Here is a 26,785-nt window from a genome sequence, read left to right on the forward strand (position 1 = left end):
AAGAAGCTCACACCAAAAGTAAACACAGAGATCTATGTTTGTTCTAACCCGACATGAATAAGGGAGATGGACCCAGATACTTAGCTGATATGATTGACTATGATGCCATCGCCCAAGCACGCCTGTAGCTCAAATTATTCCTTTTATGAATTAAGTGTTCTACAACCCCTTTATTCGGAGTGGTAAAATAATTATCCACTTCTTCTGTATATTGCATACTCGCTGGTCCTAAATTTACTGTAGGACACAAAATAATGGTTTCAGTTTCTATCTTTACGGATGAGCCAACCCGAGATCAGAAAAGACGAGTGACTTGTCCCATAGCAAACAGTGGGTGGTGGGTTCCTGTGGAGGAATGGAAGGATAGGAGGACTTGGATTTCAAAGTCACCGTGGGCCGGAGGTCTAAGCTTGCTACCATGACTCTGCTTGGCTCCATCTCATAAGGGAGTCAAGTGTGGTTTCCTTTGTTCCCCTCAGCCATTCTGTGAACTTCTGTCCTAGCCACCAATAGGTCTAGAAACACACAAATATGCCTGTGTTTATCAGACGGACTCCACCCAGGCAAGCTGATAAGCATTTGCTACGCCATACTGTGTGCAAAGGACACACCCATTTGCACCTTAGTACCTTGTGCTGGACATGATTTTACACATCAAACATTCCTGGAAATCTCCATGCTCCTTGGAACATAGTCATTGTTCTACACCCACACCTCCAGACTCATTTCCAGGATAGATTAAGAATGTTCAGGACAGAGACACCGCCGGAACCTGAAAGAAACAGACCGGATAAACAGTTCTCTGCACCCAAATCCCGTGGGAGGGAGAGCTAAACCTTCAGAGAGGCAGACAAGCCTGGGAAACCAGAAGAGACTGCTCCCTGCACACACATCTCGGACGCCAGAGGAAAAAGCCAAAGACCATCTGGAACCCTGGTGCACTGAAGCTCCCGGAAGGGGCGCCACAGGTCTCCCTGGTTGCTGCCGCTGCAGAGAGCCCCTGGGCAGCACCCCACGAGCGAACCTGAGCCTCGGGACCACAGGTAAGACCTAATTTTCTGCTGCAAGAAAGCTGCCTGGTGAGCTTGGGACACGGAAGCAGAATTTCTCTAGGAGGCACGGTCTGTGTTTACCGGAAGTCCCACACCCGCGGATCCCGGCCCGCAGCAGCTCTCTGCTCCCAGACCCGGTGAGAGAGAGACCCAACCGCCTGGTCAGGTGGGCACTCCTGAGGCTGCAGAGCGGAAGAGACCACCAACACTGCTCACCCCTGCCCACATCCCTGGCCCAAGAGGAAACTGTATAAGGCCTCTGGGCTCCCGTGGGGGAGGGCCCAGGAGCGGCAGGACTTCTGCGCCTGAGACACCGCCGGAACCTGAAAGAAACAGACCGGATAAACAGTTCTCTGCACCCAAATCCCGTGGCAGGGAGAGCTAAACCTTCAGAGAGGCAGACAAGCCTGGGAAACCAGAAGAGACTGCTCCCTGCACACACATCTCGGACGCCAGAGGAAAAAGCCAAAGACCATCTGGAACCCTGGTGCACTGAAGCTCCCGGAAGGGGCGGCACAGGTCTTCCTGGTTGCTGCCGCTGCAGAGAGCCCCTGGGCAGCACCCCACGAGCGAACCTGAGCCTCGGGACCACAGGTAAGACCAAATTTTCTGCTGCAAGAAAGCTGCCTGGTGAACTCAAGACACAGGCCCACAGGAACAGCTGAAGACCTGTAGAGAGGAAAAACTACACGCCGGAAAGCAGAACACACTGTCCCCATAACTGACTGAAAGAGAGGAAAACAGGTCTACAGCACTCCTGACACACAGGCTTATAGGACAGTCTAGCCACTGTCAGAAACAGCAGAACAAAGTAACACTAGAGATAATCTGATGGCGAGAGGCAAGCGCAGGAACCCAAGCAACAGAAACCAAGACTGCATGCCATCATCGGAGCCCAATTCTCCCGCCAAAACAAACATGGAATATCCAAACACACCAGAAAAGCAAGATCTAGTTTCAAAATCATATTTGATCATGATGCTGGAGGACTTCAAGAAAGACATGAACACACTTAGGGAAACACAGGAAATCATTAATAAACAAGTAGAGGCCTACAGAGAGGAATGGCAAAAATCCCTGAAAGAATTCCAGGAAAACACAATCAAACAGATGAAGGAATTAAAAATGGAAATAGAAGCAATCAAGAAAGAACACATGGAAACAACCCTGGATATAGAAAACCAAAAGAAGAGGCAAGGAGCTGTAGATACAAGCTTCACCAACAGAATACAAGAGATGGAAGAGAGAATCTCAGGAGCAGAAGATTCCATAGAAATCATTGACTCAACTGTCAAAGATAATGTAAAGCGGAAAAAGCTACTGGTCCAAAACATACAGGAAATCCAGGACTCAATGAGAAGATCAAACCTAAGGATAATAGGTATAGAAGAGAGTGAAGACTCCCAGCTCAAAGGACCAGTAAATATCTTCAACAAAATCATAGAAGAAAACTTCCCTAACCTAAAAAAAGAGATACCCATAGGCATACAAGAAGCCTACAGAACTCCAAATAGATTGGACCAGAAAAGAAACACCTCCCGTCACATAATTGTCAAAACACCAAACGCACAAAATAAAGAAAGAATATTAAAAGCAGTAAGGGAAAAAGGTCAAGTAACATATAAAGGGAGACCTATCAGAATCACACCAGACTTCTCGCCAGAAACTATGAAGGCCAGAAGATCCTGGACTGATGTCATACAGACCCTAAGAGAACACAAATGCCAGCCCAGGTTACTGTATCCAGCAAAACTCTCAATTAACATTGATGGAGAAACCAAGATATTCCATGACAAAACCAAATTTACACAATATCTTTCTACAAATCCAGCACTACAAAGGATAATAAATGGTAAAGCCCAACATAAGGAGGCAAGCTATACCCTAGAAGAAGCAAGAAACTAATCGTCTTGGCAACAAAACAAAGAGAATGAAAGCACACAAACATAACCTCACATCCAAATATGAATATAAAGGGAAACAATAATCACTATTCCTTAATATCTCTCAATATCAATGGCCTCAACTCCCCAATAAAAAGACATAGATTAACAAACTGGATACGCAACGAGGACCCTGCATTCTGCTGCCTACAGGAAACACACCTCAGAGACAAAGACAGACACTACCTCAGAGTGAAAGGCTGGAAAACAACTTTCCAAGCAAATGGTCAGAAGAAGCAAGCTGGAGTAGCCATTCTAATATCAAATAAAATCAATTTCCAACTAAAAGTCATCAAAAAAGATAAGGAAGGACACTTCATATTCATCAAAGGAAAAATCCACCAAGATGAACTCTCAATCCTAAATATCTATGCCCCAAATACAAGGGCACCTACATACGTAAAAGAAACCTTACTAAAGCTCAAAACACACATTGCACCTCACACAATAATAGTGGGAGATTTCAACACCCCACTCTCATCAATGGACAGATCATGGAAACAGAAATTAAACAGTGATGTCGACAGACTAAGAGAAGTCATGAGCCAAATGGACTTAACGGATATTTATAGAACATTCTATCCTAAAGCAAAAGGATATACCTTCTTCTCAGCTCCTCATGGTACTTTCTCCAAAATTGACCATATAATTGGTCAAAAAACGGGCCTCAACAGGTACAGAAAGATAGAAATAATCCCATGCGTGCTATCGGACCACCACGGCCTAAAACTGGTCTTCAATAACAATAAGGGAAGAACGCCCACATATACGTGGAAATTGAACAATGCTCTACTCAATGATAACCTGGTCAAGGAAGAAATAAAGAAAGAAATTAAAAACTTTTTAGAATTTAATGAAAATGAAGATACAACATACTCAAACTTATGGGACACAATGAAAGCTGTGCTAAGAGGAAAACTCATAGCGCTGAGTGCCTGCAGAAAGAAACAGGAAAGAGCATATGTCAGCAGCTTGACAGCACACCTAAAAGCTCTAGAACAAAAAGAAGCAAATACACCCAGGAGGAATAGAAGGCAGGAAATAATCAAACTCAGAGCTGAAATCAACCAAGTAGAAACAAAAAGGACCATAGAAAGAATCAACAGGACCAAAAGTTGGTTCTTTGAGAAAATCAACAAGATAGATAAACCCTTAGCCAGACTAACGAGAGGACACAGAGAGTGCGTCCAAATTAACAAAATCAGAAATGAAAAGGGAGACATAACTACAGATTCAGAGGAAATTCAAAAAATCATCAGATCTTACTATAAAAACCTATATTCAACAAAATTTGAAAATCTTCAGGAAATGGACAATTTCCTAGACAGATACCAGGTATCAAAGTTAAATCAGGAACAGATAAACCAGTTAAACAACCCCATAACTCCTAAGGAAATAGAAGCAGTCATTAAAGGTCTCCCAACCAAAAAGAGCCCAGGTCCAGATGGGTTTAGTGCAGAATTCTATCAAACCTTCATAGAAGACCTCATACCAATATTATCCAAACTATTCCACAAAATTGAAACAGATGGAGCCCTACCGAATTCCTTCTACGAATCTACAATTACTCTTATACCTAAACCACACAAAGACACAACAAAGAAAGAGAACTTCAGACCAATTTCCCTTATGAATATCGACGCAAAAATACTCAATAAAATTCTGGCAAACCGAATTCAAGAGCACATCAAAACAATCATCCACCATGATCAAGTAGGCTTCATCCCAGGCATGCAGGGATGGTTTAATATACGGAAAACCATCAACGTGATCCATTATATAAACAAACTGAAAGAACAGAACCACATGATCATTTCATTAGATGCTGAGAAAGCATTTGACAAAATTCAACACCCCTTCATGATAAAAGTCCTGGAAAGAATAGGAATTCAAGGCCCATACCTAAACATAGTAAAAGCCATATACAGCAAACCAGTTGCTAACATTAAACTAAATGGAGAGAAACTTGAAGCAATCCCACTAAAATCAGGGACTAGACAAGGCTGCCCACTCTCTCCCTACTTATTCAATATAGTTCTTGAAGTTCTAGCCAGAGCAATCAGACAACAAAAGGAGATCAAAGGGATACAGATCGGAAAGGAAGAGGTCAAAATATCACTATTTGCAGATGATATGATAGTATATTTAAGTGATCCCAAAAGTTCCACCAGAGAACTACTAAAGCTGATAAACAACTTCAGCAAAGTGGCTGGGTATAAAATTAACTCAAATAAATCAGTTGCCTTCCTCTATACAAAAGAGAAACAAGCCGAGAAAGAAATTAGGGAAACGACACCCTTCATAATAGACCCAAATAATATAAAGTACCTCGGTGTGACTTTAACCAAGCAAGTAAAAGATCTGTACAATAAGAACTTCAAGACACTGAAGAAAGAAATGGAAGAAGACCTCAGAAGATGGAAAGATCTCCCATGCTCATGGATTGGCAGGATTAATATAGTAAAAATGGCCATTTTACCAAAAGCAATCTACAGATTCAATGCAATCCCCATCAAAATACCAATCCAATTCTTCAAAGAGTTAGACAGAACAATTTGCAAATTCATCTGGAATAACAAAAAACCCAGGATAGCTAAAGCTATCCTCAACAATAAAAGGACTTCAGGGGGAATCACTATCCCTGAACTCAAGCAGTATTACAGAGCAATAGTGATAAAAACTGCATGGTATTGGTACAGAGACAGACAGATAGACCAATGGAATAGAATTGAAGACCCAGAAATGAACCCACACACCTATGGTCACTTGATTTTTGACAAAGGAGCCAAAACCATCCAATGGAAAAAAGATAGCATTTTCAGCAAATGGTGCTGGTTCAACTGGAGGGCAACATGTAGAAGAATGCAGATCGATCCATGCTTATCACCCTGTACAAAGCTTAAGTCCAAGTGGATCAAGGACCTCCACATCAAACCAGACACACTCAAACTAATAGAAGAAAAACTAGGGAAGCATCTGGAACACATGGGCACTGGAAAAAATTTCCTGAACAAAACACCAATGGCTTATGCTCTAAGATCAAGAATTGACAAATGGGATCTCATAAAACTGCAAAGCTTCTGTAAGGCAAAGGACACTGTGGTTAGGACAAAACGGCAACCAACAGATTGGGAAAAGATCTTTACCAACCCTACAACAGATAGAGGCCTTATATCCAAAATATACAAAGAACTCAAGAAGTTAGACCGCAGGGAAACAAATAACCCTATTAAAAAATGGGGTTCAGAGCTAAACAAAGAATTCACAGCTGAGGAATGCCGAATGGCTGAGAAACACCTAAAGAAATGTTCAACATCTTTAGTCATAAGGGAAATGCAAATCAAAACAACCCTGAGATTTCACCTCACACCAGTGAGAATGGCTAAGATCAAAAACTCAGGTGACAGCAGATGCTGGCGAGGTTGTGGAGAAAGAGGAACACTCCTCCATTGTTGGTGGGATTGCAGACTGGTAAAACCATTCTGGAAATCAGTCTGGAGGTTCCTCAGAAAATTGGACATTGAACTGCCTGAGGATCCAGCTATACCTCTCTTGGGCATATACCCAAAAGATGCCTCAACATATAAAAGAGACACGTGCTCCACTATGTTCATCGCAGCCTTATTTATAATAGCCAGAAAATGGAAAGAACCCAGATGCCCTTCAACAGAGGAATGGATACAGAAAATGTGGTACATCTACACAATGGAATACTACTCAGCTATCAAAAACAACGAGTTTATGAAATTCGTAGGCAAATGGTTGGAACTGGAAAATATCATCCTGAGTGAACTAACCCAATCACAGAAAGACATACATGGTATGCACTCATTGATAAGTGGCTATTAGCCCAAATGCTTGAATTACCCTAGATCCCTAGAACAAACGAAACTCAAGACGGATGATCAAAATGTGAATGCTTCACTCCTTCTTTAAATGAGGAAAAAGAATACCCTTGGCAGGGAAGGGAGAGGCAAAGATTAAAACAGAGACTGAAGGAACACCCATTCAGAGCCTGTCCCACATTTGGCCCATACATATACAGCCACCCAATTGGACTAGATGGATGAAGCAAAGAAGTGCAGACCGACAGGAGCCGGATGTAGATCGCTCCTGAGAGACACAGCCAGAATACAGCAAATACAGAGGCGAATGCCAGCAGCAAACCACTGAACTGAGAATAGGTCCCCTATTGAAGGAATCAGAGAAAGAACTGGAAGAGCTTGAAGGGGCTCGAGACCCCAAAAGTACAACAATGCCAAGCAACCAGAGCTTCCAGGGACTAAGCCACTACCTAAAGACTATACATGGACTGACCCTGGACTCTGACCCCATAGGTAGCAATGAATATCCTAGTAAGAGCACCAATGGAAGGGGAAGCCCTGGGTCCTGCTAAGACTGAACCCCCAGTGAACTAGTCTATGGGGGGAGGGCGGCAATGGTGGGAGGGTTGGGAGGGGAACACCCATAAGGAAGGGGAGGGGGGAGGGGGATGTTTGCCCGGAAACCGGGAAAGGGAATAACACTTGAAATGTATATAAGAAATACTCAAGTTAATAAAAAAAAATAAAAAAAAAAAAAAAAAAGAATGTTCAGGACATTAAAAGAATAAACTCGGGCTGGAGAGATGGCTCAGCCGTTAAAGGCTAGGCTCACAACCAAATATATAAGAATAAACTCCTTCATAACTTACTATAAAACACCATGCAGAACACAGCCTATTGGGGCTATCATTTTTAAATTAGAATGCCCCTTGTTCCAAACACACTGTTTTCTGTTACCTGAGAGACTTTTAAAAATGGAAAAATATAACAGCAAAATGTTTGAAGGGGCTTTGTTTACCTTCCTCTCATTTCTGCCTTCCTTGGGTCTCACTGCTGCCATTTTCTATCCCCCATACTGTAATTCAGCTTTTAGCTCCTCTTACTCCACATTGCCTTCTCTTTTCCTCCCTCAAATGATCAGATTATTCTAATGCATCCCAAAGCTCCAACACAAGCTCAGAGAGAAAAAGAGGAGAGAGAGAGAGAGAGAGAGAGAGAGAGAGAGAGAGAGAGAGAGAGAGAGAGAGAGTCTTAGTTTTTCGCTCTTCTGCTAGGGTTTAAGAATGAGTCTTCTTTTTAAACAAAGTGAATTTCATAGCAAACAGACATATACAGATGTTGTATGTGTGCGGATTCAAACTGTGCAGAGAAGTCTCTGGCACACATTTCCAGAAGCTCTGGGTCAGGAAGGAGAATGTGTGCATGTGAATGATCCCATGTCTGGGATTTAGGAGACCTGGATTCCAAACTTTATAGCCAGTGTTCCAAACGTGACTTAACTGCCTCAGCGTCACTGGGAGACAGAGACATTATACCAGGTGAGTCTCAGAGTCCTTACTCTCGGGCTACCCACAGCATCGTCAGGACTGACCGTTCTGATGGGGTGGCCTTTCCTGCTGAGCATTTGGCAGCAACCTAGCCTGGCCCTGGCCCATTATCTTCCCCCAAAGTTTCTCTAGACATCATCAAATACCCTCTGTAGGACAAAATTCCTACCAGGGATGAAAACCACTGCTTTGTAACTAAAATCTATAAAAACGGCCTGAGTGCCACAGAGCAACTTCACCTTCCTCTACACCTCTTACCAATTGGCCCAGGGTTTTGAGTACCTTTAAGGGCCACATTTACATTAAGCATTCTCCAGATTCTGATTTTTTTCCCCTAATTAGTGCTGTAGAACTCAGCTCACTTGCAAACTACCCTGAGACGGGTTAAAAGCCAGAGATGAATAGATTGCGATATCAAACATGTGGCAATGTTTCTCCCATCGGGCTGTCTGCAGCAGAGAAGGACTTTAGACCAGATCTTGATTACACTAATGTAATCATAAAGTGACACGTCAGGAACAGTTGAGAGCTACTGTACCTGGCTCTTGTTTCAACAGGAGAACATGTTCCCAAAGTGAAAGCATAAACAAGTAAGCAAACGCCCGAACATACACGTTACAGTCCTATGTGGAGAACTTAAATTGTAAAACAAACACGTGGCTCCTTGTCTGAAGTGGATCCTAGGAGTAGAGATGCATTTATTTCTTCATTCTTGCCTTATTTGCAAGTTAAAATGATATAACACTTCAAATAATATCGGGTCATCTTTTACTAGTTCTGTGTTTAGCATAAGTATATGTGCCGTCAGTTGGTGTTGCCCTACCGTGGCTTTTGTTTCTGCAGAACGGTGGCAAGGTATATGGAAACTGCAAATAAGCAGAAAAGTAAAGATAAAGGCATTGCACGCACAATAAAGGCACTCCCCTGCAGCATCCTTCTCTAGTCTGTAGCTCCAAGAAAGCACAGTACACATATCTGAACGTAATCATTGTCCAGAGAAGAAGCCCAACTCTAATCATCGACAGCTGTGTTGTGGAAATGTCCTAAACCCACTGAACTAGGTGGCCTGTTTGTCTGTCTGTTTGCCTGTTTGGATTTTGAGGCAGTATAACCCAGGTTGGCCTTGAATCCTACAACATCTGCCTCACATGTGCTAAGGCTGGGAGCACAAAATCATTGTTCTGGGGGAAAATAAAAATCTACTAGTTATTCCTGACATGCCCACGGTTTCCTCTTTCTGTAAGGAGACTGCCTTTCAATATACACAAGCATATCCTTAAAACTGAGGGTTTTGAAACCTCTCCCTTATTCTCATCTAACTCTGGATTTAAAGACTGATCTACTACTAGTCTTAAGTATATCCGTGCCTGCATTGAGTTTATGTGACCTCCGTGCATGCAGGATCCTGCTGAGGCCAGAAGAGGGCGACAGAGTCTATGGAGCTGGACTTGTAGGCAGTTGTTAGTCACCATATCGGTGCTGGGAATCAAACCTAGGTCCTCTGCAAGAGCAGCGAGTGCTCTAACCACCAAGCTATCTCCCCCGCCAGTTTTGTCTATTTCCTCTGTTCAGCATCACAGGCAGACTCTGATTTTGTCCTGTGCACCACTAAGGAGACTGTCTGCACTGTGGATTCTATTCCTAATCACTTGCAAAGATGTGGAGCTTGCCGAGAAGTATTCTGCTCACTCAGTTAGAGGGGCATTTTATTTCTCTTTTTAATGTCTTAAGAATGTTATACATGTATACAACAAAATATAATCATATTCAAGGAGATCTCTCTCTCTCTCTCTCTCTCTGATAGTTCATTTTAGATTTCATTTCATCCTGACTTTTTTTATAAACATATTTCATTAAACAGACTCTCCTTCAGTCTTATTCTGTGAGTGTGTGAATGCTTGGGAAGTATTTTTAATACCCTAAAACAAAATTTCAAAAGTATTTATTTCCTACCTTCAGATGAGTTAATTCATATAGGCACATACATGCGGAGAGAAGGAGAGAGAGAGAGAGAGAGAGAGAGAGAGAGAGAGAGAGAGAGAGAGAGAGAGATTAAATTTTCCAGAGGATTTTAAGTAGAGCAGAAATACGTAGAATTTAGAAGAACTTTGAAGAACGCGTAGAAGATATAATGTAGTTCCTGACTAGCTAGAGGGAAGTTGGCTAGAGAGAACCAGGAAATCGTCCTCCTAAACTCATGTCTGCTCAGCTGATAGATCCTAGAAACTAAACTGGGAAGTCAGTGTCTCCAGGAGTCCTGGCTGCTGCTGCTGCTCCCCTTTATAATTGCAGACAGTGACTTGTCACCTCTCTGTCCACATGCATTAGCTCATCAAGTTGCACCCTGACAACACACTTGTAAAAGCACTAGGACGTCTGGCTTTTGTAGGAATTAGAACTGTGGAGCCAGCATCAAGTAAATGTGAGTAGCAAATAAACAAGAAAAATGCTTATGATTCTAGAGGGGAAGGCGGGGAGGCTGTAGAAATGGAAATGGGAAATGCAATAGAACAAAAGTAGAGGGAGAATATTGGGGGTCACGAGGTCACAGCAGAAAAAAATGGGAGGGATCAACCAATATGAAGATACTGTATAGACACGTGATGCTCTGTGAGCCTATTGATGTCCCACCAGTCTCATTCTTATAAAAGCTTAAAAGCAATTGTGTTGGAGAGATGGCTCAGTGGAGAAAAGTACTAAGTGCTCTTCCAGAAGACCTGGGTTCGATTCTTGGCATGCACGTAGCAGTCACGACCATCTGTACCTCTAGCTCCAAGGACTCCAGCACACTTGTCTGGCCTCCTCCGGCACCGGCCATATACGTGGCACACAGACACACATCCGGGCAGAACACCCACACCCATAAAACATGAAAGATGCTTTTAGCTTTGTCTTTGATGAGTGCCCTGCATTGCTGCTTTGCCTAGTATTTCACAGATTCACAGGTTGATGTATGACTAATGACTTATTTACCAAGATAAGAGAGGATTGCTAATAGAGTAACTATTCTTGCATTAATATTTTATAAGTCTTTCTTTCTTGCTATAAATGGATGCAGTTCTCTCTTTGTAAAGATCATAGGCCCATGTTTTATAGCTCTTCCCATTTCAAGACGCTCCTATGATCAAACTGTCATCCGGCATCTTTGTAGAATGATGGCTGAATTTCCCTTTGGATCTATCCTCAAGGAACGTATTCGTGTACACAGACTTTCAAGACAAGTGTCCAACCTAACTGGAAATGCCAGTCAAAGGCAGTTGGTCTCTGCACCATCCCCACCTCCAGCCTATGCCCACCCTTAGTGCAGTTGGTGCTCTTCTGGGATGATGACTGATTGTGCTGTGATTGGCTGTGTTTGTTAGCTTGCCCTTACCTATGTACCCAGCATATCCTCTGCAGGACAATGACCTCAATACCACAAAACCCAAGGACTTACATTAGAGGCCGGGACTGCCTTACCGCTAATGTTCGTTTTGATGTGTCTTCTCAGGTGGGGGAGAGATCAGATTCTGTGTGTTGTCCAGGACACAAAAAAATCTCACAGAAGCCCTTTTGTCTCCTTTCTTAGATCATTTATAGGTTAAAAGAAAGGCTTCAGCTTTCCTTACGACAAGATAAAGAGAAAAACCAGGAGATCCACCTATCGCCCATTGCACTCCAGCAAGCACAATCGGAGGCCAAGGCAGCCCACAGCATGGTCCAGCCCGACCAGGCGCCAAAGGTGCTGAATGTTGTTGTGGACCCTCAAGGCCAATGCACTCCTGAGATTCGAAACACCGCCTCCACTTCTGTCTGCCCTTCTCCCTTCAGGATGAAGCCCATAGGACTCCAGGAGCGGTAAGAGCCTTCACGGAGATCCCATTGAAATACTGTTTTTCTTTTGCTCTGTTTCTGAAAAGTTTCCTCCAGCTACAAAGGGTGAAGCAGGAAGCTACTGACCATGGGGTAGAATCATTCGCCACGAGGCAGGCAGGCCTCGGGGAGCAGGTTTATCGTCACCCTACTGAGTCTCAGTGTGCTTGGGACAAGCTTAGGGCCGTCCTTTTCTGTGCGGCTGTGTAGACTCAAAATCCATCTGATCTCTGGGTTGGTTTCTACCACCTTCTGTTATCAAGGCCCAGGAGCCAAGCATAGAGTCATCATCTCATTTAATTACCTTCAAACGCGGTACAAGAGCTGCTAATAAAGGCAAGTGCTTCCTACAGATTCCCAGCCTCAGGCTGCTTGACACCATGTCGGAGGGATCCGTGCCACAAATTAACTCATCTAACGTGTCCTTTCTGCTTTCCTTTAACCACAGCGAGAATTACATATCCAGATCTATATTTTTGTTCCCCTTATCTATCTTTCAGACAAATTTATCCCCATGATGTGTTTCCATTTAAAGCAAGTCCTGTAGGGGGTGGGGAAGCTAGATTATATAAAATACATAATGAAGGGTTGTTTTCTTTTCCTCCCCCAAATATTAATTAAACTTTTTCCCACACTTAAATAATTCTGTTATTTCCTGGTGGTGCGGGGAATTGAACACAGTACCCCATGCATGTTATAGTGATCTGTCAATGAGATGTATTTCCGGACACCCCCAACAAATTTGATTTTTATTTTAAATACAGTAATGTTGTATCCAGCATGGCACACCAGGAGGTGTGAGAACGAAGAAAGCCTAAAAGGAACTGTACCTTCCTAGGTCTCCATTTTGTTGTCTTGGGGTTTCGGTTTGCACATGTTCATTTTACCTTCCTCTCCAGTAACTTAGCACCATGTTTATGGAAACAGTTACCTCTCTCTCTCTCTCTCTCTCTCTCTCTCTCTCTCTCTCTCTCTCTCTCTCTCTTTCTGTGTGTGTGTGTGTGTGTGTGTGTCTTCAGAAAAGTACAGCTTAGAGCTTTCAATATGTCAAAATACAAACTGTGTCATTTAGTTCTTTGCACTTCTGCCAGATGCAATGGCTTACACCCATAATCCCAGTTCTCAAGGGGCAGAGACAAGAGGATTACTGTAAATTTGGGGACTATATAGTAAGTTCCGGGTCAGCCTGAGCTACTGGATAAGAGTCTACCTCAAAAAGATCTAAATTTTTTTAATGTATTGCCAGTGAACAATACAACAGGAGAGGAATGTGTTGTGATTCATGATAAAGACCCTTACCTTAGTAAACAAACCATTTTTGAGTGGAGTAGACACCACTCCAGAAGGAAACCACAGACAAATCACTCCTCCTATCTCTTTCACCCAAAATGCTGTCAACTTCCGGACAGTTCTACCGCAGTCCCCAAGTGACAGTCTCACACGTGGATATAGCTCAATGGCTTTCTCAGATTTAGTCTGGAAACAAAGGTGAGGCCGACCTCTCCTCTCCACGGTAACATGGGTTCTGGAGGCCTGGAATGTGGACCACAGACTCATCATTCATCTGACCTTCACGTCTAAACTAGGAAAGGGGGGAGCCGGATTCTCAGCTTCTTTGCAGTCTCCAGTCTCCACACTTCAAAGAGAAGCCTTGAGGCAGAGATCTGAGCCTCAGGGATGATCTGAGAGCAGAGAAGGAGGAAAGGTCAGCCTGGGTATAGACAGGGAGGAGAAGGTGCGCTGAAGGAGATTTAAACACAATAACGAATGGCTTTTGTTTAAACAGACTGATTTTAATTAGTACCATGCACTACTGATTCTACTCAAGGTCCATGTACCGTTGTCCAGGAGAAGAGCCGTCCATCTTGTCCTTGTGGACCACCTCCGTAGCATGTTGAGATTTCAGGGAACATAAGGTTAAAGATTCATTTAATAGGAGTACACATGTGAGAAGATGGGATAATCATGTAGTATCTTACACATATTTGTGATCTACATGGAAATGCTATGAGAAAAAGAAAGGGCTAGAGCCTTGTCCATATTAAATAGCTTCTACATCCCCTCATCTATAATTACAACCATCCCTGCGTCCCCTACTTTCCATGCAGGAGAAATCTGTTCTCTCCACAAGTCTCCCAGTCCTTCCTAACCTAGGAGCATACTTCGTTTGCTCTCTGTTCCCCCTAAAAGTTAGCTTTCTTTTATATCAAAGAACTTTTGTTCCCTTAGGTCATTGCCCCTCTGACTCTGGTCTCTGCTTCCTTCTCCTAAAGAAACAGTTTCTGCCCTGTCAGATTTCCACCGTGTTCTGTCCTCTTTGTCTCTCACGTTCCTCTGATTAGTTGATGCTGGATGGTCTAACTACCCAGTGCAAAACACATGCTTCATTTGTCTTCCGGTCTAGCATGAAGGGCTGCCCATTCCTTAGCATCTCTCCTCTGGTCTCCTAGACTCTGTACTGACTCTTGAGTGACCACTTTATCCAAGCCCTCCCCAGAGTTTCATTCTCTACCCCTCTGCTTCCTGTCTTATCCAACCACACCCATCCCTCACGCCGACATTTATTCTTAAAGAGATCCTGACCCATGCACTTCTCCTGGGGTATTCACGTAAACACAAAAGGAGATGCTCAGACACAGAACTCAAACCCTCCATCAAGGCATTTCTCTCTGTGTATTCTGAATCCTAGGAACCTGAAAATATCCTCCGCTTACTTTCTTCTTCCCGTCTCATGATTCATGCAAACATCATAAGGATCCGTCCATCACCTTTCTCCTAGGAGCCCCTTCTTTCCAACCAACCGCATCACCACTGAGGACTCCCACTTTCACATTCCTCTTAACCAGAGTCACAATGACCCTCCCACCTCATGCTCTGTCCTCCTCCAGTCCATCCCCAGACATCTCAAGCAGCAGTATTCTAACATACATTGGAATACCATTCTTTTTTTTTTTTTCCCTTGTCAACAGCCTTTATTGCAGGACACTTTCTTTTTTTTTTTTTTTTTTTTTTTTATTAACTTGAGTATTTCTTATATACATTTCAAGTGTTATTCCCTTTCCCGGTTTCCGGACAAACATCACCCTCCCCCCTCCCCTTCCTTATGGGTGTTCCCCTCCCAAACCTCCCCCCATTGCCACCCTCCCCGCATAGTCTAGTTCACTGGGGGTTCAGTCTTAGCAGGACCCAGGGCTTCCCCTTCCACTGGTGCTCTTACTAGGATATTCATTGCTACCTATGAGGTCAGAGTCCAGGGTCAGTCCATGTATAGTCTTTAGGTAGTGGCTTAGTCCCTGGAAGCTCTGGTTGCTTGACATTGTTGTACTTTTGGGGTCTCGAGCACCTTCAAGCTCTTCCAGTTCTTTCTCTGATTCCTTCAACGGGGGACCTATTCTCAGTTCAGTGGTTTGCTGCTGGCATTCGCCTCTGTATTTGCTGTATTCTGGCTGTGTCTCTCAGGAGCGATCTACATCCGGCTCCTGTCGGTCTGCACTTCTTTGCTTCATCCATCTTGTCTAATTGGGTGGCTGTATATGTATGGGCCACCTGTGGGGCAGGCTCTGAATGGGTGTTCCTTCAGTCTCTGTTTTAATCTTTGCCTCTCCCTTCCCTGCCAAGGGTATTCTTTTTCCTCATTTAAAGAAGGAGTGAAGCATTCACATTTTGATCATCCGTCTTGAGTTTCCTTTGTTCTAGGGATCTAGGGTAATTCAAGCATTTGGGCTAATAGCCACTTATCAATGAGTGCATACCATGTATGTCTTTCTGTGAGTGGGTTAGCTCACTCAGGATGATATTTTCCAGTTCCAACCATTTGCCTACGAATTTCATAAACTCGTTGTTTTTGATAGCTGAGTAATATTCCATTGTGTAGATGTACCACATTTTCTGTATCCATTCCTCTGTTGAAGGGCATCTGGGTTCTTTCCAGTTTCTGGCTATTATAAATAAGGCTGCGATGAACATAGTGGAGCACGTGTCTCTTTTATATGTTGAGGCATCTTTTGGGTATATGCCCAAGAGAGGTATGGCTGGATCCTCAGGCAGTTCAATGTCCAATTTTCTGAGGAACCTCCAGACTGATTTCCAGAATGGTTTTACCAGTCTGCAATCCCACCAACAATGGAGGAGTGTTCCTCTTTCTCCACATCCTCGCCAGCATCTGCTGTCACCTGAGTTTTTGATCTTAGCCATTCTCACTGGTGTGAGGTGAAATCTCAGGGTTGTTTTGATTTGCATTTCCCTTATGACTAAAGATATTGAACATTTCTTTAGGTGTTTCTCAGCCATTCGGCATTCCTCAGCTGTGAATTCTTTGTTTAGCTCTGAACCCCATTTTTTAATAGGGTTATTTGTTTCCCTGCGGTCTAACTTCTTGAGTTCTTTGTATATTTTGGATATAAGGCCTCTATCTGTTATAGGATTGGTAAAGATCTTTTCCCAATCTGTTGGTTGCCGTTTTGTCCTAACCACAGTGTCCTTTGCCTTACAGAAGCTTTGCAGTTTTATGAGATCCCATTTGTCGATTCTTGATCTTAGAGCGTAAGCCATTGGTGTTTTGTTCAGGAATTTTTTTCCAGTGCCCATGTGTTCCAGATGCTTCCCTAGTTTTTCTTCTATTAGTTTGAGTGTGTCTGGTTTGATGTGGAGGTCCTTGATCCACTTGGACTTAAGCTTTGTACAGGGTGATAAGCATGGATCGATCTGCATTCTTCTACATGTTGCCCTCCAGTTGAACCAGCACCATTTGCTGAAAATGCTATCTTTTTTCCATTGGATGGTTTTGGCTACTTTGTCAAAAATCAAGTGACCATAGGTGTGTGGGTTCATTTCTGGGTCTTCAATTCTATTCCATTGGTCTATCTGTCTGTCTCTGTACCAATACCATGCAGTTTTTATCACTATTGCTCTGTAATACTGCTTGAGTTCAGGGATAGTGATTCCCCCTGAAGTCCTCTTATTGTTGAGGATAGCTTTAGCTATCCTGGGTTTTTTGTTATTCCAGATGAATTTGCAAATTGTTCTGTCTAACTCTTTGAAGAATTGGATTGGTATTTTGATGGGGATTGCATTGAATCTGTAGATTGCTTTTGGTAAAATGGCCATTTTTACTATATTAATCCTGCCAATCCATGAGCATGGGAGATCTTTCCATCTTCTGAGGTCTTCTTCAATTTCTTTCCTCAGTGTCTTGAAGTTCTTATTGTACAGATCTTTTACTTGCTTGGTTAAAGTCACACCGAGGTACTTTATATTATTTGGGTCTATTATGAAGGGTGTCGTTTCCCTAATTTCTTTCTCGGCTTGTTTCTCTTTTGTATAGAGGAAGGCAACTGATTTATTTGAGTTAATTTTATACCCAGCCACTTTGCTGAAGTTGTTTATCAGCTTTAGTAGTTCTCTGGTGGAACTTTTGGGATCACTTAAATATACTATCATGTCGTCTGCAAATAGTGATATTTTGACCTCTTCTTTTCCAATCTGTATCCCCTTGATCTCCTTTTGTTGTCTGATTGCTCTGGCTAGAACTTCAAGAACTATATTGAATAAGCAGGGAGAGAGTGGGCAGCCTTGTCTAGTCCCTGATTTTAGTGGGATTGCTTCAAGTTTCTCTCCATTTAGTTTAATGTTAGCAACTGGTTTGCTGTATATGGCTTTTACTATGTTTAGGTATGGGCCTTGAATACCTATTCTTTCCAGGACTTTTATCATGAAGGGGTGTTGAATTTTGTCAAATGCTTTCTCAGCATCTAATGAAATGATCATGTGGTTCTGTTCTTTCAGTTTGTTTATATGATGGATCACGTTGATGGTTTTCCTTATATTAAACCATCCCTGCATGCCTGGGATGAAGCCTACTTGATCATGGTGGATGATTGTTTTGATGTGCTCTTGAATTCGGTTTGCCAGAATTTTATTGAGTATTTTTGCGTCGATATTCATAAGGGAAATTGGTCTGAAGTTCTCTTTCTTTGTTGGGTCTTTGTGTGGTTTAGGTATAAGAGTAATTGTGGCTTCATAGAAGGAATTCGGTAGGGCTCCATCTGTTTCAATTTTGTGGAATAGTTTGGATAATATTGGTATAAGGTCTTCTATGAAGGTTTGATAGAATTCTGCACTAAACCCGTCTGGACCTGGGCTCTTTTTGGTTGGGAGACCTTTAATGACTGCTTCTATTTCCTTAGGAGTTATGGGGTTGTTTAACTGGTTTATCTGTTCCTGATTTAACTTCGATACCTGGTATCTGTCTAGGAAATTGTCCATTTCCTGAAGATTTTCAAGTTTTGTTGAATATAGGTTTTTATAGTAAGATCTGATGATTTTTTGAATTTCCTCTGAATCTGTAGTTATGTCTCCCTTTTCATTTCTGATTTGTTAATTTGGACGCACTCTCTGTGTCCTCTCGTTAGTCTGGCTAAGGGTTTATCTATCTTGTTGATTTTCTCAAAGAACCAACTTTTGGTTCTGTTGATTCTTTCTATGGTCCTTTTTGTTTCTACTTGGTTGATTTCAGCTCTGAGTTTGATTATTTCCTGCCTTCTACTCCTCCTGGGTGTATTTGCTTCCTTTTGTTCTAGAGCTTTTAGGTGTGCTGTCAAGCTGCTGACATATGCTCTTTCCTGTTTCTTTCTGCAGGCACTCAGCGCTATGAGTTTTCCTCTTAGCACAGCTTTCATTGTGTCCCATAAGTTTGGGTATGTTGTACCTTCATTTTCATTAAATTCTAAAAAGTCTTTAATTTCTTTCTTTATTTCTTCCTTGACCAGGTTATCATTGAGTAGAGCATTGTTCAATTTCCACGTATATGTGGGCATTCTTCCCTTATTGTTATTGAAGACCAGTTTTAGGCCGTGGTGGTCCGATAGCACGCATGGGATTATTTCTATCTTTCTGTACCTGTTGAGGCCCGTTTTTTGACCAATTATATGGTCAATTTTGGAGAAAGTACCATGAGGAGCTGAGAAGAAGGTATATCCTTTTGCTTTAGGATAGAATGTTCTATAAATATCCGTTAAGTCCATTTGGCTCATGACTTCTCTTAGTCTGTCTACATCTCTGTTTAATTTCTGTTTCCATGATCTGTCCATTGATGAGAGTGGGGTGTTGAAATCTCCCACTATTATTGTGTGAGGTGCAATGTGTGTTTTGAGCTTTAGTAAGGTTTCTTTTACATATGTAGGTGCCCTTGTATTTGGGGCATAGATATTTAGGATTGAGACTTCATCTTGGTGGATTTTTCCTTTGATGAATATGAAGTGTCCTTCCTTATCTTTTTTGATGACTTTTAGTTGAAAATTGATTTTATTTGATATTAGAATGGCTACTCCAGCTTTCTTCTTCTGACCATTTGCTTGGAAAATTGTTTTCCAGCCTTTCACTCTGAGGTAATGTCTGTCTTTGTCTCTGAGGTGTGTTTCCTGTAGGCAGCAGAATGCAGGGTCCTCGTTGCGTATCCAGTTTGTTAATCTATGTCTTTTTATTGGGGAGTTGAGGCCATTGATATTGAGAGATATTAAGGAATAGTGATTATTGCTTCCCGTTATATTCATATTTGGAAGTGAGGTTATGATTGTGTGCTTTCATTCTCTTTGTTTTGTTGCCAAGATGATTAGTTTCTTGCTTCTAGGGTATAGCTTGCCTCCTTATGTTGGGCTTTACCCTTTATTATCCTTTGTAGTGCTGGATTTGTAGAAAGATATTGTGTAAATTTGGTTTTGTCATGGAATATCTTGGTTTCTCCATCTATGTTAATTGAGAGTTTTGCAGGATACAGTAACCTGGGCTGGCATTTGTGTTCTCTTAGGGTCTGTATGACATCTGTCCAGGATCTTCTGGCCTTCATAGTTTCTGGCGAAAAGTCTGGTGTGATTCTGATAGGTCTCCCTTTATATGTTACTTGACCTTTTTCCCTTACTGCTTTTAATATTCTTTCTTTATTTTGTGCGTTTGGTGTTTTGACAATTATGTGACGGGAGGTGTTTCTTTTCTGGTCCAATCTATTTGGAGTTCTGTAGGCTTCTTGTATGCCTATGGGTATCTCTTTTTTTAGGTTAGGGAAGTTTTCTTCTATGATTTTGTTGAAGATATTTACTGGTCCTTTGAGCTGGGAGTCTTCACTCTCTTCTATACCTATTATCCTTAGGTTTGATCTTCTCATTGAGTCCTGGATTTCCTGTATGTTTTGGACCAGTAGCTTTTTCCGCTTTACATTATCTTTGACAGTTGAGTCAATGATTTCTATGGAATCTTCTGCTCCCGAGATTCTCTCTTCCATCTCTTGAATTCTGTTGGTGAAGCTTGTATCTACAGCTCCTTGTCTTTTCTTTTGATTTTCTATGTCCAGGGTTGTTTCCATGTGTTCTTTCTTGATTGCTTCTATTTCCATTTTTAATTCCTTCAACTGTTTGATTGTGTTTTCCTGGAATTCTTTCAGGGATTTTTGCGATTCCTCTCTGTAGGCTTCTACTTGTTCTCTAAGGGAGTTCTTTATGTCTTTCTTGAAGTCCTCCAGCATCATGATCAAATATGATTTTGAAACTAGGTCTTGCTTTTCTGGTGTGTTTGGATATTCCGTGTTTGCTTTGGTGGGAGAATTGGGCTCCGATGATGCCATGTAGTCTTGGTTTCTGTTGCTTGGGTTCCTGTGCTTGCCTCTCGCCATCAGATTATCTCTAGTGTTACTTTGTTCTGCTATTTCTGACTGTGGCTAGACTGTCCTATAACCTGTGTGTCAGGAGTGCTGTAGACCTGTTTTCCTGTTTTCTTTCAGCCAGTTATGGGGACAGAGTGTTCTGCTTTCGGGCGTGTAGTTTTTCCTCTCTACAGGTCTTCAGCTGTTCCTGTGGGCCTGTGTCTTGAGTTCACCAGGCAGGTTTCTTGCAGGAATACCATTCTTTTTAAACTCCTCAGTATTTCCACATTTCTTTTTTGGAAGAAACTGATAATTCCTCTAAATGGAATGTGACACCGTCTCTGGCCTAACTTTTGCCAGCCTCCGTCCAACCCTATTTCCTGCTAAGGACCCACACACATCCATCCAGCTACTGTGGTGTTTTTCCAGGCACTATTCCAAAGTCCATGAAACAGTACTTGCCTAGGCTCCATCCTTCTTTTCCCTATCCCCGTTTGCTATTAGAAAGTACCACCACTGTGGTAACAATGAATCTGTGTCTACAAGTCAAGGAAATAGGAAGTAGAGTTATGTTTCTCTAACCCATACTACGCTTCTGTTCTAAGGCCCACCCCACCCAAATGGCAGAAACTTGATCTCTGCCCCTTTCTGATTGGCTCTGCCTTGGTCCCTGTTGCTTGGGGATTTCATCTAGATTTTGAAAGGACCTTCTCAATGTAAAATGGAAGAGACCCATCTGTCATGATACTATCCATCCGACCTGTCATTTGATAAAATGTCCACTACATCCTGAACCCTCAGGTCGTCACTCATGGCTGTCCCTACTTGTTCCTCCTTTCTATTCATGCAGTCTCCTCTGTCTTTAGTGATGACTTCCTCTCGTTCCCTCTCTTCCCCTCCCTAGACTGTATCTGACACATTCCGAGGTGCCATAATAATCTCACTGCTGACTACTATACCTCAAGTGGAAATCTAGGAAACTTTATGCCAAGACTCCATTCCTACCGTGCCTTCTTCCAGCCACTTTTTCTTATGGTTTTACCAAGGGGCAAGGTCCCTCTGCTGAAGATCTCCCCCTCCTCCAGGGCTCAAGCATGAAAGACAATGTCTTGCCCACGAGTGTGCTCTCAGGTCATCCCAATTAATGCCTCTCCCTCCCCTGAGTCCATGGATTCTTTCTCTGGCTTTGTGAATGGGAATTTCTACTCACATTGATCTCATATTTCACTTCATCTGGCACCCACACATTCAGATGTGTTTTTCCACTGAGGACTTGACCTTTGAAACTCAAAACATACAACCCATATTTCTTTCCCTTCTGCTTTCACAGTTCTTCCTTAAGCAATAAAACATCAAACAGCTTGACAGCTTGAAAACAAGAATGGTCCAAAGGTGAGGAATGGGGCTTGGAGAAGTGGGGAGAAAGTTCACCAACTACATCCTCTGGAGTGACTCATGGTCATTCCTCATGAGGACTCTGAGCCTCACCCATGGAGGCCTGCACCAACCCAGGAGCTTCTCTCCTGCTCACTCCGCACTGGTCCAAAACTTGATGTCCATAGGTTACCTAGAGAACTCTTGTATGTTTTGTCACTCTCAGTTAGCTGACCTGCCAGAGCCAATAGATTGCACTTCTGGAGGACATACATATTGTTTAATGGTCCCTTTATCTCTTATAGAGAGACCATAATCTCTGGAGAGCAGGAACTCCTGGAAATGAGCAGATTTCATGAGTAATTCTCAGGTGAACTCCTGGCAGGAAAGCACTTTGCTCACTGCATCAGCCCTTCCTTCCTCTTCTGCTTCCCCTCCCACCTTTCTGCCAGCATGGCAGAGTGAATCACTTCAAGAGTGATAAAATATGGTGCCCGTACAGCATGCTATAGAGTCCAAAAGAGTTTCCTTCCTCTTTAAGCCTTAAATTTTTGTGCTTATGTGTTCTAAAGTTGCCTTTTAGAAAGCTTCGTACTTTCACTTCCAGAGCCTCTTAATTACATAAAAGCCTGCTCTAAAGCCATGAGATCATAAAGGCTGCCTTATGAATCAAAGGCTCTTGGGTCATGCTAAATAAATCTCGCAACCTTGACATCAATAATATAATTTTGTTAAAATGTAACAGGTAACAAACAAATGTAAAATAAGATACAGAGACTAAGTGTACCATGCTTACTTAGATAAACATGAAAGTATACATTGAAAATTATGAAGATTGAAAATCCATATAGTTTTATATGCAGTTGTTTTATCTCTATTCCCAGTTATTCCCCAAAATCATATTGATTTTTTTTCCTTCTCCACCTTCTCATCCTTGATAGACTCCTCAACCTGGGCCTGGCTTGCATTACTTCATCTTTGAACCAAATTTTCTAATAATAAAAATGCCATAAGAATTAATTCACATTATATATCATATACACTATTTTATTTTATCTCCTCTGTTTAAATCTAACTCTTTCCCCCTTTTAAACAGGAAAAGCATTCTCTTCAAGCTTATCTTCCTAATCCTACTAACTATGAAAAAATCCCCCAGTCACCTACAAGACAAGACATCCTTGCCTAAGAGATCCTAGACTACCGATTTCTGATTTTTCTCTCCAAATCTATTTAGGGTTAGGGTTAAGGTTAGGGTTAGGGTTAGGGTTAAGGTTAGGGTTAGGGTTAGGGGTTAGAGTTAGGAGTTATGGTTAGGGTTAGAGGTTAGGGTTAGGGTTAGGGTTAGGGTTAGGGGTAGGGGTTAGGGTTAGGGTTAGGGGTTAGGGTTAGGGTTAGGGTTAGGGTTAGGGTTAGCTTCTGTCCCCAAAACAATCTATCTCCCCTAGTCTCTTCCCATTCCCACCTTCTTCCATGTCCCATGTTTGTCCAAAATTTGAGTCTTTGCTTATTTGTTGCCCCTTTTCTCTGTCATCTTCAGTCTCCATGCCACAACATAAAATTTAGCTCCTACCGTTGGCCATGTAGCCTATCCGTACCCACAGGGATGTGTCACAAGGGTCAGCTCACAAAGGCACCACTGCCCAGGAGTGTTTTCCCTTGAAGAGTCATTCAGGTGAAAAAGACTGATCATTGTTCTGAAGTGATGGACCCTGTCCCTTACCCAGATTGTGAGATTGTTAGCTACTCACTGTAGCTCTAGGCACTCTGTGATGGTGGGTCCTATGGTCCCATACGTAGCAGATACTCAGAAAGAATTACAGAGTTAATTAATTTCCCTTTGTATCAGACATCTCATGTTTTCTAAAGAAATTTCCCTAAGAACAAGTAGACCAATGATAAACTACAGAGCCAAATCTCTGACATTAATTACAGAAGTAACTCAACAGATTAAATCCCCTGTGGTATAGGTTTCCCCATCTATAAAACAACTTCACCTTACTTCAAAGGTATTTACTGTAAAATTAACAATCCTTATGAAATGGTCTGATGACTTTGAGGAGGGAAAGGAAATCGAAAATCACTTTTGTCTTTACCCTCTGGTTCAACTCCACACGTCTGTATGAACTGCTTCCTTAGATTTTTCTTAATTCATCGAGTTGAAATGCTTTTCACGGGGGTTGGGGATTTAGCTCAGTGGTAGAGCGCTTGCCTAGGAAGCACAAGGCCCTGGGTTCGGTCCCCAGCTCCGGAAAAAAAAAAAAAAAAAAAGAAATGCTTTTCACAACACTGATAGGTTTTTACCCCTGAAGGATGAAATCATACATATTTGTTGCCTGTCAGTTGAATTTTAGGGTTTTTTTTCTTATCCTAATCACTGTATATCTATATCTACATAATTTATAAATGTACATTTAAAAGTTGGCTGTCAAATATCAAATTATCAAACTATGAGTTCATAGTTGTTTAGTAGATGTAGTCACTTGTCGTGGTGAGTCAGGAGCTTAGACAAATCTCAGTGCTTCTCCCAAACTCAAGTCCAACTCCTTTGCCCTATTGTAATGCTTTCCTGGGACAGTCAAAGACCCTGGCTTCCATCCCATCCTCCCTCTAGTGGATACATTTTGATACGCAAAGATTTTTGAGAGCGTTTAATCTTTCTCCTGTTGATCTTCGTCCAGGAGATATGAATAAAAATCATGACTGAATGAATGCCAGGGTATAAATTTTATTAAAAGCTCTAGAAATTAAAGCCTTCGTTCTTTAAATACCCCCCCCCCATGAGAGCACAATCAGCTCTCGCACTTCCTATCAAATGGCAGAGAAATCTCAAATCTGCTCTGAGGTCATAGGTAGGGCTTTGTGAAGGCTAAGCTTGAGACGCAGATTCTTGTCCATGTGGTTTGTGGACGGGATGCTCTGAGGAGAAACCTAGCAGGAAAGCAAAGAAGCAGGGCTGGGATGAGGGCAAGCAGGGACCGTATGGGAGCCCTGGATCACCCATGGAAGCTCATGGACAGCTCTCACCTTCAGGGAAATGAGCTTGACACCTGACTTCATACCAGGCAACCATCCACGGCAGGATGCCTGGGGACATAACTTCCTAGTCAACTCCTATCACCTGAGGATGATTCCCCCAGAAAGTGGCGACCAGATGCATTGAACAGCCAGTGTTCCTGGATGGAGGGAGAAGATGAGAACATTTGTGAAGCAGAGGTGGTCTGAAGGAGACAGCATCAGTATCACTGTGGTTTTTTTCAAGGGTTCTCCTGCCAGTTCTAGCACAGTAAAGTTCACACGCCAGGTTTCTTTGATCTTTCCAGGCCATTGCCCATGTTCTGCATGGCCTCCTTAGGATAAACACCGTTTGTTCTACCAGAGCGCACGCACCATTGAACACAATCTATCAGCCTGGCTCATTTGCTCCACCTGACATTAGAAAGGATCCTAGTACAACATAGAATTAGCAAATCCATGTAGAAGGAAAAGACCCCAGGAAGACTGGGGCTCTTCATACGCCTTAACTCAGTCTTATCCTCACAGAAGAAACTCGTTCTGTGTGAGTCGAAGAAGCGTACTTTGTGAGTTTAGTTTATTGGCAAAGTAATTTGTAGTAAGTCTCTGGGCTGTTAGGGAGGCAGACACAACTGAAGAGCAAGCAGCCTGTCCCCAGGCAAATGCTAGACTACCCAACCTTTTAAGGAAAGATGACAAACTAATCCTATATTCCATGGAAAATAAATAAATAACACTACAATGGGAAAACAGGTATGCTACACATTGCCACACTGTCATTTCCCTTATCAGATTTCCAACTACATTTTCAGAGTACTGCTCAGATTTTAAATCAGGAAAACGGAACTTGGCGAGGCAGACTAAACCACTCAAGGCGGATAGCCATTAGCCATTGCCTGCCGGGAAGCCAGTTGTCTGTCCCAGCTTTCTTGTCCTACGTGGTCTTTCTCATTGTAGAATCCAAATGCTCATCTGACATAAAAGGCAAAATGGTGAGGAAAACGTGCACAGTGAAGAAATTCAGTGGGAGGCAGTGTTAGCAACGATAAAGAAAACTCAAGTCAAAACTGAGCGCAAAGCATGCTGGGTGCATGGGGAGGGGCGTGACTCCGCTTTGTCCAGACTGTGTGGATGTGTGTGCTATGAACAGAGGGGTGAGACACCTCAGGGAAGGTGTGTTTGTGACCCTCCAGCCAGCACTCTCATTGCTGTTGGAATAGGCAAACGCCGGCAGCTAACATATGTGCAGGACTTCGGCTCGCCCTAGGTCAGCCATTCTTTATGTATTATCTCATAGGATCTTCCCAGCATCCTTTGAGGCAAAGTAATAAGGGCACCCCTTGTCCTTGCAAGTTTCTTGCGAGTGATCTGAGACCTAGAGAGACTGGATCGCACGCCCGCACCACAAAGAAATAAAAATAGACTGGAGAGTCCCATCTAGAGATTAGAGCTACAAAGTTACCACTTAACCATCTGTCCCACCTCCTCCTAGATGACATGGGTGAGAATATTTGAGCTTTCTGATATCTTTTTATGTCATATTTTTATT

At 42.5% G+C, this 26,785-nt stretch overlaps 1 protein-coding gene across 3 annotated transcripts in view; it reads left to right on the forward strand.

Annotated features, from left to right (window-relative positions):
- Ptprr (protein tyrosine phosphatase, receptor type, R) overlaps window positions 1-26,785 on the forward strand; it is a 267,022-nt gene that overhangs the window by 166,461 nt on the left and 73,776 nt on the right. For all 3 annotated transcript variants that reach the window (XM_063264355.1, NM_053594.2, NM_001113390.1), the window contains one exon: window positions 11,935-12,203. In XM_063264355.1, coding sequence (XP_063120425.1) covers window positions 11,935-12,203 — 269 coding nt within the window. The remainder of the gene's footprint in view (window positions 1-11,934; window positions 12,204-26,785) is intronic.

The sequence above is a fragment of the Rattus norvegicus genome, chromosome 7 (genome assembly GCF_036323735.1).
Source record: "Rattus norvegicus strain BN/NHsdMcwi chromosome 7, GRCr8, whole genome shotgun sequence".
Taxonomy (NCBI): domain Eukaryota; kingdom Metazoa; phylum Chordata; class Mammalia; order Rodentia; family Muridae; genus Rattus; species Rattus norvegicus.